This window comes from Onychostoma macrolepis, chromosome 24, assembly GCF_012432095.1.
Source record: "Onychostoma macrolepis isolate SWU-2019 chromosome 24, ASM1243209v1, whole genome shotgun sequence".
Lineage (NCBI taxonomy): Eukaryota > Metazoa > Chordata > Actinopteri > Cypriniformes > Cyprinidae > Onychostoma > Onychostoma macrolepis.
Window position 1 is genome coordinate 7,223,392 of NC_081178.1, and position 17,417 is coordinate 7,240,808.

Here is a 17,417-nt window from a genome sequence, read left to right on the forward strand (position 1 = left end):
AGGATGCATTAAATTGATGGTAGAGACGTTTATGATGTTACAAAAGATTTTTATTTCAAATACATGAATTTATTTTGAACTTTCTGTTTGTCAAAGAATCATTAAAAAAATTATCACGGTTTTAGCAAAAAATATTAAGCAGCACAACTGTTTTCAATGTTGATAATAAGAAGAAATGTTTCTTGTGCAGCAGTTCAGCATATTAGAATAATTTCTGAAGGGTCATGTAATACTGAAGACTGGAGTAATGATGCTGAAAATTCAGCTTTGCATCACAGGAATAAATTATGTTTTAAAATATATTCAAATAGAATACTGTTATTTTAAATTGTAATAATTTTTCACAAATTTTGTGTTTTACTGTATTTTTAATCAAATAAATACAGCCGTGGTGAGTATAAGAGACTTAATTAATGAAGAAAAAAATAAATAAATCATACCAACTCCGAATTTTGTACAGTACTGTATTAATTTATTTAAAAAAAATTCAAAAAGCTTACTTTACTTTAAAAATAAATCAATGATTAGAAAATAAAAAGGCAAATGGTTCAGAACGACATGAGGGTGAGTAAATGGCATCGTAATTTTCCTTTTTAAGTGATCTATCCCTTTAAGTGAAGAATGTTATTCATTTGTTTTGGTTAAATAAAATCTTCTGTTCTATTTTGTTCAAGGCAGATGACCTGCTAGTATAAAAATCATGTTTGAATTGATATGATGTTTGCTCCCATCTGATATGATGCAAAGCTATGATCAATACAGCCAGCATTATGTTTTTCCGAGGCTTATTACATATTTCATCCAGCCTTAAATTTCATTAAAATATATTGATCACAATTTTCATACTTCATGAGTATCGATCATGGGTTTTCAGGCGGTACTAAGGAGGCGAGACAACATCCAAGCAGATTTCGAAGCGAAGACTGAAGCTCTTGCTACGAAGAAGACCGACAGAGACATGGTAGGTCTATTATTGACTCTTTCAGTTCTCCACTTAATCCATCCAGTGCTCCTTTGAAAATTCATGGAGATTATTTTTAATAAAACCGAGCTCTAGCTGTCGTCCTGGCTTTCATTAGACAGCGCTGCTGTAAAAGGAATTTGGAGAGATTATACGACTATCGCTGTAGATTTACCTTAAAGCCAGACCGCTCTTGAAGTGGGACGCTTTCAAATATTACTCATATTGCCCAAGCTAATATTGCCATATTTAAGTCTCTTTGGCTGTTTGAGTTTATTTTTGTCAATTCCATCAAATATCAGGGGCAGGACGCTTGAATGCTCTGAAAGGGCATTAATGGACAAAGTACCAATGGTGTCCAGAGAAGCTTAGCAGCATCTCGGCTCTCTTGTCAATTTAATTATGTGCTTTGATTGAGCGCAGTCCCTGCTGACTTACGCTGCTTACTACAAAAGGCCATTTCCAAAATGAGAAGGTATCCCCAATGGCCTGATTTTTCTTTTTCTTTTTTAACTATATGCTCCAGATTCACTCACTCCCAGTGTGTAGAAGAAACGATAAGCCATATAATGAATTTGAATATGGTCCTTATGCAAAAACACTGGTGTCCACTTTCTGTTTTGGATTATTCTGTAAAATTTGCATAAAATAACTACTAAACAATAAGCAGAAGTGAGCAATGATGGGGAACTTCCTTTAGAATTGTACTTTGGTCAAGCTATAAGTTACTCAATTTAAACTAGTTAAATGACAGTTTTTTAAAAAAGTATTTAACTACATCAAGGGTTTTCAGTTTTTTTATACACAGACACTCATCCTAAAATAGAGCAAGTAAAAATGTGTATAAAATATTATGTGGTAATTTTCATTTATATATATATATATATATATATATATATATATATATATATATGTATGTATATACTTCTCTATTTTTCTGCTCATCATTAAAGTAATTTTAAATGTGTAAACCTGTAGAGAAAATTAACTTGACTTAGTTTTTTATTATTATTAATATTATTTATATTTTACACTAATTACTCTATTAATTATTTTACACTAAGTAAGTACCGTTTAAAGTATATTTTTAAATAAATGTTAGATGATATTTATTTTTGCAGTAAAATGAAAAGTTAAACTAAATAGTGACGATCAGCAGCATTTAACATTTGGCTACAAAAGCAACAATAAAACACCAATAAAAATACCTTGTGAATTGTTTTTTGAACCAGTTCATTTGCACAAAAGAAGCGATTCACTAAAATTTGATTCTAGGTGAGGGCGTTTGATCACTGCTTCTGTTTGCTGGAGTGTAAAGCTGCTTGTGCTATGTAATGTTACAAAAACTAGTAGTTGATGGCTTGTCTTTAGCAGGGATTTAACCAATATCCCAATATAAACCCAATATAGCATTTCTGAAATTTCATAGTGTGATGTTATTCCCGCAGTAAACGGGTTTTGTGAGTTCAAGTCCAGACGTGTTCATATTCATGTGTCAATTGCTCATGTGTCCACTGAAGGAATCTAAGGTGCTGAGTTTAGCATGGGACAGCTTGGTGGGACGATCCCCTGAGGAGGTCAAACAGCAGAAACAGGAGAAACTTAAGGGCGAGATTAAGGAGGTAACATTCCCCCTTAGCGCTTGGGCTTGGCCTGACTAGCTTCTTCTGGCTTTATCTAATCAAGGGTTCATTTGACATGGTACATGGTTTTTCTGAGGCGACCACACCTTGATATGAGGGTGTGTTGTCGCCTTGTCTTTGTTTCACACATTTTTGCTTATTTTAGGCCAGCATGTGGCTTTACGTTTGAATGCTGTGGTGTGTGATGTCAACATCTAAGCTTCCTAAAACCCTGTCTAACATGCTGTGGCTATTTTGAGTGGACAAATGCCTAATATTTCACTCTGCTGAGCATGTTAGTATAGTAGTCTTTTACTTATGGAATCAAGGTGTGGTGCATGTGACCTTTTTCAGACTTGTCCCTCCACTTTGTGCTACAGACATGAATAAAACCTTAAATCATGTGGCTTGTTGAGGAGAGGTGTGTTATTACTTTCTTGGAGATCAGGGCCAGTTGCAACATGCCCATCAGGCTGAGCAAACCCTCAATTTTTATTTTATGGGTTTTGTGTTGAGGGATTATTATAGTTTATATATATATATATATATATATGTATGTGTGTGTATATGTTTTTTGTTTTTCAATTTAGTTTGCCCTATCACTGTTATTTTTAGCCCCAACCCGGTTTTTTTATATTTTAGGGCTGCCAAAGTTAATGCATTCATGTTAATAAATTATTGATTGATTGATTGGAAGTTTACCCCATCATTGTTATTTTAAGCGTTTTCAGTCTTTATTTTACATTTTAGAATTTTAGGGCCGCCAGAGTTATGAGTTAACTTTTAATTTAATTTAGTTCATTGTTATTAGTCATTGCTACTTTTTTCTACATTTTTCCTTTATTTAAATTTTAGTAATTTGTAGTACTGCAAAGATTGTTGACTTTTTTTTTTTTTTTTTTTTTTTTTTTCTCCTCAGTTTACCTTATTTTTAGAGCATTTTTTATTTACAGTTTTTCTTATTTTAGTATTTTAGGGCTGCCAAAGTTGACACTTCCCCAGTTGTGTTAGTTTTTAATCTTTATTTGAGCTACCAAAAATACTTTCATTTTAACTAAAATTATTCAGTTTTCGTTTTAGGTTTTCATTTTCATTTTCACTACCAGTTTGGTTTATAATATGATAGAGACTTAAAATTGGACTTGTTCAAAAAGTATCCACAGAGCAACACCCTGGCAGCCACTCAGAACTGTATAGGAGAGTTTTGCATGGACAAGTCATGTAAAAATCTCATTGTTTCTGCTTCTGTCATAATGTTTGCTATCAGACTATGTGAGTTTTTAGCAGTTAGCACAAATACTCCAGACAAATTGAGCTGGGATTCCCAGATATGAGCTATGGGGTTCGAACCCAGTCTGCATCACTTTCTCATCCTGCTGCTCTCTCTTTTCCACATCATTTCCTGTCATATCTTTCATTCTAAATTAATGAGAAAGATACTGTAGGATGCCGCCATGTGCTTTCTGTCCAGTAGAGGGCACTAAAGGTTGCTATAAACAAGTATAATATCATCATCCCTTTTATGGAAAACTCTCTCCAATAGGTCTAAATACATGAGACACTTACTTCAGTATGTGGCTCAAGTTTGCTCAAGATGATTCATTCATTTCTTTAAGAGTGGTTGTTAGAGTCAATTTCTTTGGCTTTGTGTATAAATGTGTGTGTTTGGGTGACAGCAACATCAGATCAGCGGAACTAATGATCTGGCCTGCTTGTCAGAAGCGAGACGCGGCTGTAGACAACGTCTCGTCCCTAGAGCAATGTGTCCACTCACCAAGCACAGCTGCTGTTCCACAAGACATCCTCACATCTGATTCACACGAACACACGCTACAATGGAAATGAGATGGAGCTCTAACAGACAGCTACCTCTGACCTTCATTAGCTTACCTGTCAATAAACAGCTTGCTCTCTCTTTCTTAAATGTTCCTCTCTTTTTTGGCCCACTGATCTGACATGCCGCTGTTCCCACAAGCCTGTCATTTCCAACATCACTGGGCATGTTTACTGTTCATCTCTCTCTGTGTTTAGACACTGATGCTGCTGAGTGTCATCTGGGTGTGCTTTCACCCCTAGAGAGCTTGTGCACTAAATAGAGTATGATAGAGTTGTTAACAGCCACCTTGTGAGCCAATCACAGGCTGCGCAGTGACAGGAAAGCCGTTGTGCATTGTGCAAAGATACACAATAAACACAATATGGCCAAAAGTTTGTCAACACCCCTGGAATAATTTGAGGGATTCAGCTACAAAATCTACTTTTAGTTTTAATTGCATTTATTGGATCACAACTGTAAAAACAGTAATTTTGTAAAATAATATTGCTATCTAAAATAACTGTTTTAATATATTTTAAGATGTATATTTCTGTGATGGCAAAACTGAATTTTCAGCAGCCATTACGGTCTTCTGAAATCACTATAATATGCTGATTTGGTGCTTAAGAAATATTTATTATTATAAATGTTCAAAACAGTGAAAACTGATATTGTTTCAGAATTCTTTGATTAGAAAGTTCAAAATAACTGTATTTATCTAAAATAGAAGTCTTTTCTAACATTGTAATGTTTTGTTTTACTGTTAATTTTGATCAGTTTAATGCATCTTTGCTGAATGAAAGTTCTTATTTCTTTGAGGAAAAAAAAAAAATCTTACAGACCTCAAGCTTTTGAAAGTAGCATAGGCAGTACAGAGGAAGAGCTGTAAATTTGGGGGCAGAATAAATATGAATAACTGACAATTATGATTGTCTGGTTTGAAACCAGATTCAAAGTTGTCAGATACACTTAACATCATTGTTTAAACAACTCAGTTAGACTTTCGAGACAAGGTGCAGGGAGCCAAGAAACAAATTAACTTAATTACAGTGACTGATCTAGTTGATATCAGAATATCGAATTCATTCCTGCATGCTCAGCAGGATTTTACAGGAGTTATACTCCTCCGTAATGAAAGTTTTTACAGCACTCTTAAAATGTCTGTTCGTCAGCAGTCTGATGGCAGAAGAGCTGCTCTGATAATATTGGTAGTGGCATCGTGGTTTTAACTTGTCCATTCAGAGCTACATGACTTGTCATCTCTATGAGTCACAGGTCAGGATTAGGGATCCGCAAAACTACATATTTTGAAAATTGGTTAGTCAGTGGGTCATCTGAAGGATTAGTAGACGAGTCTGTCTTAAGGAAATCCTATAGAATTAGGCAGGTTTAGGGTTGAGACCACAGACCCGATTAGATTGGTTCTTAACCCTATATGTTAAATGCTGCCCTTTCAATTGAATAAATAACAGATTTTCAACAAATAAATAAATAGACTAAATAAAACTAACCTTTTATTGCATTTCTTATTATCAATGTTAAAAACTGCTTAAACTGTTTTGCTGCTTAATATTTTTTGTATTTTGAGCTCACAGCAAGGTGGCTCACTTGCTCTTATCATCCAATTGTTATTGCATATCTCTATTAGTGTTACTGGACCTTTGTGCTGAATGTGACTTTATTGACCACAGTAATCTTTTGGGTAGGTTTGAAAATGATGTTGGCATTAGGTGAATTGCATTGGCATGTTTCAAATCATACTTATCTGACCATTATCATTGAAGAGGTGTCACATTGATCACACGTTCAGTATGTAGTACTGCAAGGCTCCGTACTAGGACCATTGCTTTTCATACTGTACATGCTACCCTTGGGAGATGTCATTAAGAAACCTGAAAGTAGTTACACTGACAGTAGTCCCTCTATATTCCTTTGAGGCCCAATGAAACATACCAATTCACAAAACTAACAGAATGCATAGTTGATATTAAAATTTGGATGACTCACTTTCTACTACTAAATTCAGAAAAACTGTCTGACTCCTGACCGTGTTTTTCCATCTTAAAAATATTTCTAAATAACAACCTTTATCTGAATACTTGTCTACTTGTGAATGGCTTTCAATAGAGAAAGAAGCTGTTTGGTTCCCTGATGGTGTAGTTATATCTACCAGCAGAGGCTATCAGGACCATGCTAACCAACCAATCCTTGTGTGTTCAGATGAGAGATGATCTGGATAAAGCGGAGGACCGGCTGGAGTGGGCAAATAATGCACTCAAAAGTGACTGGACCCGCTGGCAAAAGGTCATGAGAACTGACCTACGATCAGCCTTTGTCGACACAGCAGAGAGGAACGTCAGCTACTATGAAAAGGTGAGATGTTTGCTTAGTCCAAAATATTTTTTTCTGATTAATATTAACTTTTTTGGTGTCTTTTTATAAATTTGTTGTTGCCATTTTATAAAAGCAATAAGCCGCTTGAGGTCGTCGGTTACTGCTCTAAATTTGATCAGGCCTTAAAATAGTGATGTAATTGGGAATTTTTAGTCATGAGAGATAAACATTCACAGCTACAGTATAAGGTGGTAAAAAACGATTCCTGTTGAAGACTTGGACAAGCCGCCAACAGATTTTAGAGGGATGCATGTGGCCATCTGCCTGCATTCATTTGCACAGCCGCCCTGGATATGTGCCAGCAGAGGGTGGTAGTATCTCATTTTTATCCCTGCTGACAAGTAATTGCACTCCAAGTCTATAAATGTTGACATTGCTCTCTAGATTGGATGCATATAAGCCGGTACACTGCTTAATTTATCTTTTTTCAAGCTCTCTTCCTTTGCTTTTCGGTCTTAAACTGTAAATTACGACCTCAAAGTTGAAGGTCTTTTACAATAGCACAAAATAAAATGAGAAGCAAAGGAAGAAGTGTTACACTTTCAAAGTTTTAGAGATGCTGTGATCTTGGTTACCTGCTGTGCCCTTAGAGGCCCTAGAGAACAACCTGTTGTTGGACAGAAACAGATGAATGAGTTTATAGCGATAACGAATATGACAAACTCCCTGTTGGGTCTCAAAAGAGGTTGAGGAGACAGCTAAAGGGAAATTTGAGATGCAAACAGACTCCAAAATAAGCCTTGCTGTATGAGAACTGTCACTCACACCAGTGTTGGGGAAGCTACTTTAAATGAGTAGGTTGGCAAGCTACAGTTTCAAAGTAGTTTTGACTACAGACAGAAACTGACAAAACCAAGACAAAAACTAGCAGTGAAACTAAGTCAGTTTATAATTAACATTCACTATAATATGAACAAAAGCTAAATGCAATTACAGAAAAAAATAATTGAAGTTTTTGTAACTTCAAGTCTGATTTAGTCAATTAGTCTTTCAGGCTTTTTTTTTTTTTTTTGTCTTGTAATGTGACATTTAGGGGCAGATCAATCTGAAATAATATAGAATAATAAACCGAAGTGCTTAATATGGCTAATGCTGCCACTGAATTTTTTTAAGTTAAAGAGACACCACATATCAAATTGTCTCTGTAAAAACACTGTAAAAAAAATATCATTACAAAAATTGGAATATGTTTTACAAGAAAATACTATTTCAGTTTTTCTGTTTCAACATTTCTGAAGTCACTGTTACTTGCCACACCTTATAATTATTTGTGAAATTCAATATCAATTTCTGAATGAAAATTGCTTCTACAATGATTTTATTTTTCAGTGTACATGATACAAATGGCCTCAAATAAAGCTTCAATATATTATATAAAATATAATTATTAAATATATATAAAAATTCTATGCCATAAACTGCCTAAATTATGGTTAATCCAGCAACTAGTTGTTCTAGTGAATCCAGTCTATGCTGCTGAATCATAACAGAATAACAGAGACATCAGAATAATGGAAATGAAAATTTACTGTTAAATTCAGCAGCGCCACATTTATTATTTTACTGTGCACAAGTACTGCAGTACGGTGTGGTGTTGTGTGTTTCACAAATAAAACTTAAACTTTGATGGCATTATTTTGAGCATGGTGCGGTTTCTGATAAAACATGTGCCATCGTGTGCTGAAATTTGTGATATAAAGCTATTGAGGTATCATTAAAACTAAACTGAAATCGAAAACTAAAAAGCAAGAAATAGAAATAAATACTGCATGATCACAGGGCCCTGCAGACAGCCTGTGCCTCACACGTGTGTTTTTATGTAACCTCCAGGCAAAGAGGCATTTTTATTTAATGTGGAAGGAAGAGCCTGACAGCATCAAACACTGACCTAAAAGAGAATAAGGTGTGAGAAAGAAAAAAAAAACAGTAGGTGGAGGAATGAGAAAATGTGTTTGTGTAAGAGAACTTCACCAACCTTGGTCTGTGGGGATATCTGTTAATATGAAAAGATCCAGGCTAGAAAATGTGGTCAAAATACAGGTGTGGAAGTGGTTAGTGTTGCATAGTAGATGATGGTCGTATTTTGGGGTCCTTTACACTTTCTGGAAGTCAAATGCTGGTGTATAGAGCTCCATTATGTGGTGATATTTGTGATAGACTAATACGCTGGCCCAATATTTGACAATTTTAAATAGATAGTTCACCCAAAAATGAAAATTCTGTCATTAAGTACTATTTTTTTTCTTTGTGCACAAAAAGTGTTGTCGTAGCTTTAGAAAATGAAGGTTGAACCACAGATGTCACATGGACTATTTTCATGATGTCCTTACTACCTTTCTGGGCCTTGAATGTGGAAGTTGCGTTGCTGTCTATGCAGGGTCAGAAAGCTCTCAGATTTCATAAAAAATATCTTAATTTGTGTTCTGAAGATGAACGAAGGTCTTATGGGTGTGGAACGACATGAGGGTGAGTAATTAATGACAATTTTAATTTTTGGGTGAACTGTCTCTTTAAGATCATCGCAGATTGTCACTTTTTTTTAAACAAATATTCACACTTTCCTTATCACTTCCTCAATACTTGGTATTTATAAGTACATGGGACTAGATTGGTTGGGTGGCACCATTATACCATTTTGCGTTCAAGAGGAATAGTTACAGGTAGCATAGTCTAAATAAAATATTGCTTGCGTAAACTGAAGTTAATTGTAAACAGCTTTTTCATTTAAAGCAAGAAGTGTGACCATTTACAAACCAAAAAATGAATAGCAGTTTAAAATAACTTGTGGAGCTCATTGTTATGCAGCTAATATAATTTGTTGTGAAAAAGGTGGGTGTGTGTGTTGGTCCCAGACTTGTAATTTGGAGGTTATTGGTTGGAGTCAGTTTAGAATTGCTCTGACTTATTAAAAAAATAATTACTGAATCAGTGTGTTTTTCCAGGACTAAATAGTGCACTACTGTGTAATAATAATTACATTACTGTAATGCTAATCTTCAACTTTTCTTTGTTCTCTGTTCTTTTTTTCTTGCACTTCTACCATTCTCCCAGCTGAAGTAATTTTCTCATGACAAATGGGAAAATTGCCAATAAGTCGTTCTCCTCTGAGATGAGAAAAATGCATTTTCCACCTCAGATTGTGACCCCTTCATTTTCATTTTGAAGCTGGAAGGGTCAACCAGTGTACTTTAAAGGGATAGTTCAGAATTTGCTGGTAAATTCTGCAAATTAGTTGTTCTGAACCTGTATGACTTTTTCTTTGGAACACAAAATAATTTTTAATTATGATTTTTACTTTTATTTAATTACAATATTTAATTAGAATTTACAGTTACAATATTTTTATTTTTATATTAGAATGTATTTATATATTTAATAAAATGTCTATATTAAATTGTACTAAATTATTATCAGCTTCCAGGTCTAAACAACACTACTATATAATATTAATTATTCATTTTCACATCTTGCTTTTTAACCTATCATAAAGGCATTTGCATTTGACCTCACTGTACTCATAAACTTGTACTTGCTGTAACAAGGCAAACTCTAATATAAGGAACAATGTTAACCCTGCATACTGGTGTGGGTGGATGTTCAACATTTGCGTGCCACTTAATACAAAAAAAAAAAAAAAACACCGCAGCCATGTACTGCAACATGGCAACTTCAGAGAATTGCCATGGAGATACCATAGCAACAAGGCTGTAGCCGAAGCGATAGCAAAGATGAGGAAGCTGTCATTAAACGTTAGATATAATTCAGCCAGCACAGAGCCCTCAAACACAGTCCGCAGAAACATTCCTCTTGTTACCAACAGCTGATGCAACTGATGTTTAAAAATTCACATCTCAAGCCCTTCGACCGCATCTCTCTCCTCCTGCAGCTGAAACGGAATGTTTTTTGCCGTCTGATCTGCACAGTTACGTCTCAGGTGTGTCTGTGTTGATGGTTGTTATTATTCATGCATCGCTGCCTGATTAGCGCCACATTTGGCTGAGAGCAGTTGGACTGGCAACAGAGCTAATGATCCTCCTGGTAACACAAGAGCCATTACAGAGGCTCAGTCTGTCAGTAAGTGTGTGTCAGACAGGTACATGTTGCAAACCAAGCCCTTAGACTCTCTAGACTACTGAAATAGGTACTGACGGTGTTCAAGCCTTGTCACCCAGTCAGTGATCTGGAATGGTCACACGGGATTGCATTGTGCCTTTCTGCTTTATTATTGTGTCCTCATGTGCACTGCATTGCAAATACAGCTTTTGTTGTTGATTCTGAGGCTTGAAGAACGTTCTTAAAAGTTAGTTGTGTTCAACTTTTCTTTGTTCTGTTCTTTTTTTCCCTTGCATTTCCACATTTACCGTTTTCTCAGCTTGAAGTAATTTTCTCATGACAAATAGGAAAATTGCCGACAAGTCATTCTCCGCTGAGATGAGAATAATGCATTTTCCACCTTTGAATGCAACGGATTCGTTTTCATCTTTCTTGTCCAAGTTGTGCTAGAAGGGTCAATCAATGTACTTTAAAGGGGGACTTTATATTTTCTTAATTATACTAATTATGAATTATTTAAATTGTTTATTGGACATTAGTATCTGTTATTAATTACAATGAATTTTGTAATGTAATGATATTAGAATTATAATATTAAATTCTGTCAATTACTCACCCTCATGTCATTCCAGACTTCTATGACTTTCTGTTTTTGTTTATTTATTGAACATTGATGTCTGTTTTTAATTCTAACTTAATTATAACATTTGTGCATTAATATAATAATACATTTCTTAAACTAATCATAATATATATTTTATGATTTAAATAATTTATTTTTAATGGTTATATTAATATCTTTTAATTATTGGAGGTCTTGTTAATTATAATTTAATTATATTTATATAATAATCACTTTTATATTTTCTTAATTATATTTAATTTCAACTATATTTAATATGTATAATATAAATATAAATGATCTTTTCTTAATTGTGCTAATAATAATAATATAAATTTGTGCATTAGTGTCTGTTATTAATTACAATGGAGTTTATAATATAATGATATATTAGAATATTATATATTTTATAGTTTCACAATTCTACTCTTTATATTTTTATTATTTGAGTTAATTTATTTATAATATTTATATAAAAGTATATTTTAATTATTAAATGTTATGTTACTCATTGAATGTTCTTTTATTAATTATAATTTAATTACAATATTTATATATTAATAACTAAATCTATATATATATATATATATATATATATATTTTTTTTTTTTTCATAATTATGCTAGTTATATAATCAATATATTTTTTAATTATTGAATGTTGATTGTGGTTTTAAAACAGTTCAACTTTGCGTCATGCTTACTACCCCTAAACCATGGTAAAATCACTATTTGCATTCAACAATTCACGGTTTGGATTTCTTCTAACTTTAGCAAGCGAAACATGCTCATTCTTTGCATATGCTTTCGTTCTAATCCTGCATTTATATGAATGAAAGTGAATGGCACACTAAGGCTGATGATACACGGGGCAACTTTTTGAGCAGTGTTGCCGGGCAATTTTAGTTAATGTTGCCGTCAATGGGCAACCAGATGAGACATAGGGCCCAAGACCGATCTATTCTAAAGTATCCAGATAGAAATTTGTAACCCATTGTCAGTGGAAATATGCCCAAGCAACATTGCTCCAAAAAATTTGCCCCGTGTATCATCAGCCTAAAGTCCTGAGCAACTGCTGCTGCTTAATCAATATCTTGAACTTAAGTGACACAGATGTCGACTGTTTCCCTAAACTCCACTGTTTGCTACTGAGACAAATATAGCCGTGTCCTAGTGTGATTTGGAGGGCGACTGTGGTCCAGCGGCCTCATGCACTGCCTGTCCAAAGTCGTTTACTGAGGTCACGTCACGTCTGAATCCTGTGGTGATGGAGTGCATTGATTAAGTGCTTTTGACAGTCGGTCAGCCACAGCCAACACTCCTCCAGAGGTTCTGCTGTGAAACATCCGAGCGGTTTTGGGCCGAGGGTGTTGAGGTGTTTAGGGGCCTGGGCGGCGACTGATGAGTCCCGGTGAGGACATTTATCAAGGGCTTAGAATCTTGACATCCAAATGGCACTCGGGATGAGGAGCGACCGCAGCTTGTGAATGAAATTGGAAACCAAATGGCATCCACTTGTCAGGCCTCACGCTTAACACTGTTTCACTGCAGTCAAGAGTTTTTACTGATGTGAGAATGTAAAAAAAAGAAGGGTTCAATTAAGGGTTTAAATAGGTGTATGGATAGTGTTGCACTCACATTTGCTTTGGAAAATACATTTAATAAAATAAAAATCTAGCGATGCTTATTTAATTTAATATATTAATATATAAATGTTTTATTATAGAGAAACATAATTCATATAATCAATTTGATATTTTTATTTATATATTTGTTTTTCATATAATAATTTTATTATAATTAATATTGTATAATTTATATATTAGTAATTATACTATTTATATTTAATAGTATTTAATGTAATTATAATATTTGTATTCATATATTTTGATTATATTTTAATATATTTACTATTATTTTAATTATTTATCATACTTGCATATTAATATTTTAATTATTGAACGTTGGTGTGTTATTGAATATTGGCATCTGTTCTGATTAATTTGTAATATTTATATATTATTATAATGTATATTTTCATAATTATAGTAGTTATTAGTATATTTACTATATTGTAGTATATTAGTATATACAATTATTTAAATATATATATATATATATATATATGAAAATTATTACAATTTAGATTATGTATTTTAAAATTAGTATATATTGTATAATTTATATATTTAGAATAATATAATTTTAATTTATTATTTTTATTTAAATTATTCATTGCATGTATTCTATTAATTGCATTGCTTCTTACATTGCTTGTGTATATGTTCTCTTGCAGTGTTTGGCTGTATGGGAGTCGTTCTTGAATTCTCAAAGGACAGACGCTGAAGGAAATGGAAAGGTTGACTTTTCCTAATCTCTCATGGTGCTTTTATCTGAACGGGGCCACCAAAGACGCTTTTATTCCTGCAGAAGCCAATAAGATTCATATTTCGAGACTGAGGCACCAAAGAGAGGGAAAAGTCGCCCTGTACAAACATCTCCCAGCTTTCACCAACTCACCCAGAGAGATCGAAATGTCATCAGTACGTTTGGCTCACGTTTGAATTTTTGCTAATGGGGAAAAATGATATTGCCAAATTTTTTATACTGAGAACTATTTTTCATTTTTGTTTATATAAATGCAACACATGAGATGAAAAAATAATGCAATTCCTGGAAAATGAAAATGCACACATTATGGCTTTATTGCATCATCTGACCTTTCTAGTGAGGATTTTATCCATATGATGTTTGTGATTCATATGTCCTGCCCTTTTACAGATCAATGCAAATGCTGTTTACCTCTTATCAGAGCGGCCTCGCTGCAAAAACCATTCGATTAGTGTATAAATAAATATAAATGCACTCTGAATGGATGCATTTCTTGCATGGGACTGAATTCATCATTGTGCTATTCCATTCAGGTTACTGAAGCTGCATCTTTATGCAAAAATCATATATTGAAGAAGATGCTGACATTCCAGAATTGTTTACATGTTATTGAAGTGCATCAAAAGAATTTACTCGTTGCCTTTTAATATGAAATGAGTGTATTGTTTTAGATACTTCCATATGATTTTGAATGCGGTGCACTAATATCTGAAAGTGTAATAAATTGCAACCTGATTTAAAACTATGCTTTTACAGATCGGTAGTGAATTTAATGTCTTGGATTTATCTATGTATTCTTGGAATAGCTGTAAAGAAAATTATTGAAAAGATGGTTGAAAGAAGTCTTGCGGTGTGTGTGTTTTATTTTCTCTCTCAAGGGAAAATAAGCAAACAGTTCAGTATGTTGGATCCTAAACTGGGTTACCATCACAGCTTGATCACATGAAACATTAAAGAGCTCTTTAAATAAATCTGTGCCATAAAATTATTGCTTTAGTTATTAGAAGAGTTGATTTAATACAAAATATATAAGGTTGTACTTTAGAGTTAATTCTGGTGTCTTCAAAATGCTTATTTTTGTGAATTAAAAACATATTACAATCAAAAACAAATGACTCTTGCAACAGGTTCTTTTTAGTGAATGAAATACATGCAGCACAACCAGTATTGCCTGATTCACAAACAAATTACTTATATTAACTAGTTCTTTTTAGTGATAAAAAAAAGTGCATCCAATGTAGTACAATTCATAAACAAATGACTCTCATGAACTGGTTCTTTTTAGTGAAATCAAAAGCATACAATGCAACCAATAAAGCCCAATTAACACACAAATGACTCTAATGAACGGGTTCTTTTTAGTGAATCAAAGCATACAGTGCAAACAATATAGCTAACGTAACCTGATTCATGAACAATTGGCTCTTATGAATTGGTTCTTTTTAGTGAATCAAAAGCATACAGTACAAACAATGTAGCCTGATTCACGAACAAATGACTCTTACCAACAGGTTTTTTAGTGAAACAAAAACATTAGCTATACCTTGAATTTGATGAATTTTTGAATTTGGGCAGCTTAGCATTACTTTTGCTTGGCTTAGGGAAAAACACACCCTTTAAGCACCTGTGAAAGATCATTTTGAGAGATAATTGATATCTCACAGTTTTTAAAGTCCATTCAGTTTCTCCATCAGATCTCTCCCTGGACCACTGAAGTCCATCCATGTGGACATGAATACTACAGAAGCCTGGAATGGAAAAATGAAAACCAAGCCCAGACTTGTCCCAATCCAAGACCCAACACTTTTACCAAATGCACTCTGCACACCCGCAGACTTAATCACCATTATCTCTGGCAGAAGCACATATGTCAGTGTCTCCACAGCAATATTAATTTACTATTTGGTTTGTAAGTAAGTAAGTGTGCTACGAATGTAAAAGCAAATGAATTTTATTCCACGGCGCTTTCATTTTTCCCTGCCATCAGCAGCAGCTGTTCCCTTACTCAAGCATCTGAGCCTTCGCTGGCAGAAAGCAGCTCTGCTCTGGGCTTTCCTCATGGAGACTTGGAGAAGGGAAGTGCATGCATGCCTGAATGACCAGATGGATTAAACAGCCTCAGGGAAGCCCACAGTTTCCTTCCACTCATCATGCTTCTATCTTCCAGCGCAAGACTTCAGCGTGACTAAAGAGAAACTGCCAGAGGACGATTTTGAATATTTTGCCATTTCAAAGCTAAAAAGCTTAATAGAGTTCTCTTTGCCTTAGATGTTTCTCCTCAGACTCTTTAGAAGTAATAAAATACAAATACATATATTAAGAGCAGCTAAATAGTGGGAAGGCCGCAGTCAAACGTCACCTTGACTTACTGAAGCGTGTCCAAGTTCCTGGTTACTGTTGTGTCTCTTGTGTGTAATTATGGCGTTGGGTGTGAACATGACCATGTTAGAGCGTTCAGAAGAGACCACGACACAAACGTGTGCCAACATGCAGCTCATGGAAAATAAACAGAAGACTAAAAGGTACAGTTATTAGCTTGGACAGCTCTTGGACAGCTCTTTGGTTTTGGCCATGGTGGAGAGTTTGGAACATGATTGATGGATTGCTTTTATACAGGTAACAAACTGAGATTAGGAGCATTCACTTAAAGTGAGTGCTCCTAATCTCAGCTCCTTACCTGTCTGAAAGACACCTGGGAGCCTATATAATTTATTAAATCATTTATTTATTTTTTTAGATGTTGTAAATAGCTCATTCAAAAATTTTAGCTTTCAGTGCTCTGTGTTATTGAAGCCCAATTCTACTCACAAGTTTAAAAAACATGTTATTGTAACTTTATATCTTCCAATTTTGAGTTTATATCACAATGTGAATTTATGTCTTCATTTAAACTTTATACTCTGGGTTGGAAGCAGCTGTATCGGCTCTGCTCTGTCGCTGTAAACCGCAATCTTCTGGAGGAATTAAGAGTTCTCACACCGTCAAAATGAGCCATTTCTATGCTGCACTGAACACAGGGTTGGAACAGAGAAAATGACTCTACTTTGTTTCGCTTCTGCATTACGCTTTCACAAAAAGTGTGCTTTAGAGATGTTAGAGGTGGCTTATGAGTAGCGCTGATATTAGGTGATGGTAATGGAAAACAATAGCCAGGAATAATTATGGACTTCCATGACTCGTTGGTCCTGGGCTATAGAGTCATTCTCTATCAGACGAGAGGTTTGATGAGCTGCAGCAACATTCACAGGGAATCTGTTAGCATTGTACGCTCCATTCATTTGACTGCCTACTAGGCACTGGTGTCGTGAATATAGTGAATATATAATAGTGCTATGGTGAAGAGCTTCTATTGTCCTGCCTGTTGCCATCACATCAGAAACAATTCAACACCAGCCATCATGCCGAATACAACATACTAGCTGCTGCCTTTTTGTAAAAAGTCTCCTGTCAGTCCTTTCTGTGGAAATATAATACAATTTTTGACTTCACTGTGGTTCCATTCAGCAGATCTCCACAATTGCATTTTGTTTCTCAAAATCTCTGTCTATCTGTCTGTCTA

General features: G+C 34.4%; 1 protein-coding gene across 1 annotated transcript in view; it reads left to right on the plus strand.

Moving 5' to 3' along the window:
* snx7 (sorting nexin 7) overlaps positions 1-14,829 on the plus strand; it is a 19,996-nt gene extending 5,167 nt beyond the window's left edge. The window contains 3 exon segments of the mRNA XM_058765970.1: positions 875-961; positions 6,620-6,772; positions 13,764-14,829. Of these exon segments, the coding sequence (XP_058621953.1) occupies positions 875-961; positions 6,620-6,772; positions 13,764-13,841 (318 nt within the window). The 3' untranslated portion in view covers positions 13,842-14,829.
* The last annotated feature ends 2,588 nt before the right edge of the window (positions 14,830-17,417 follow it).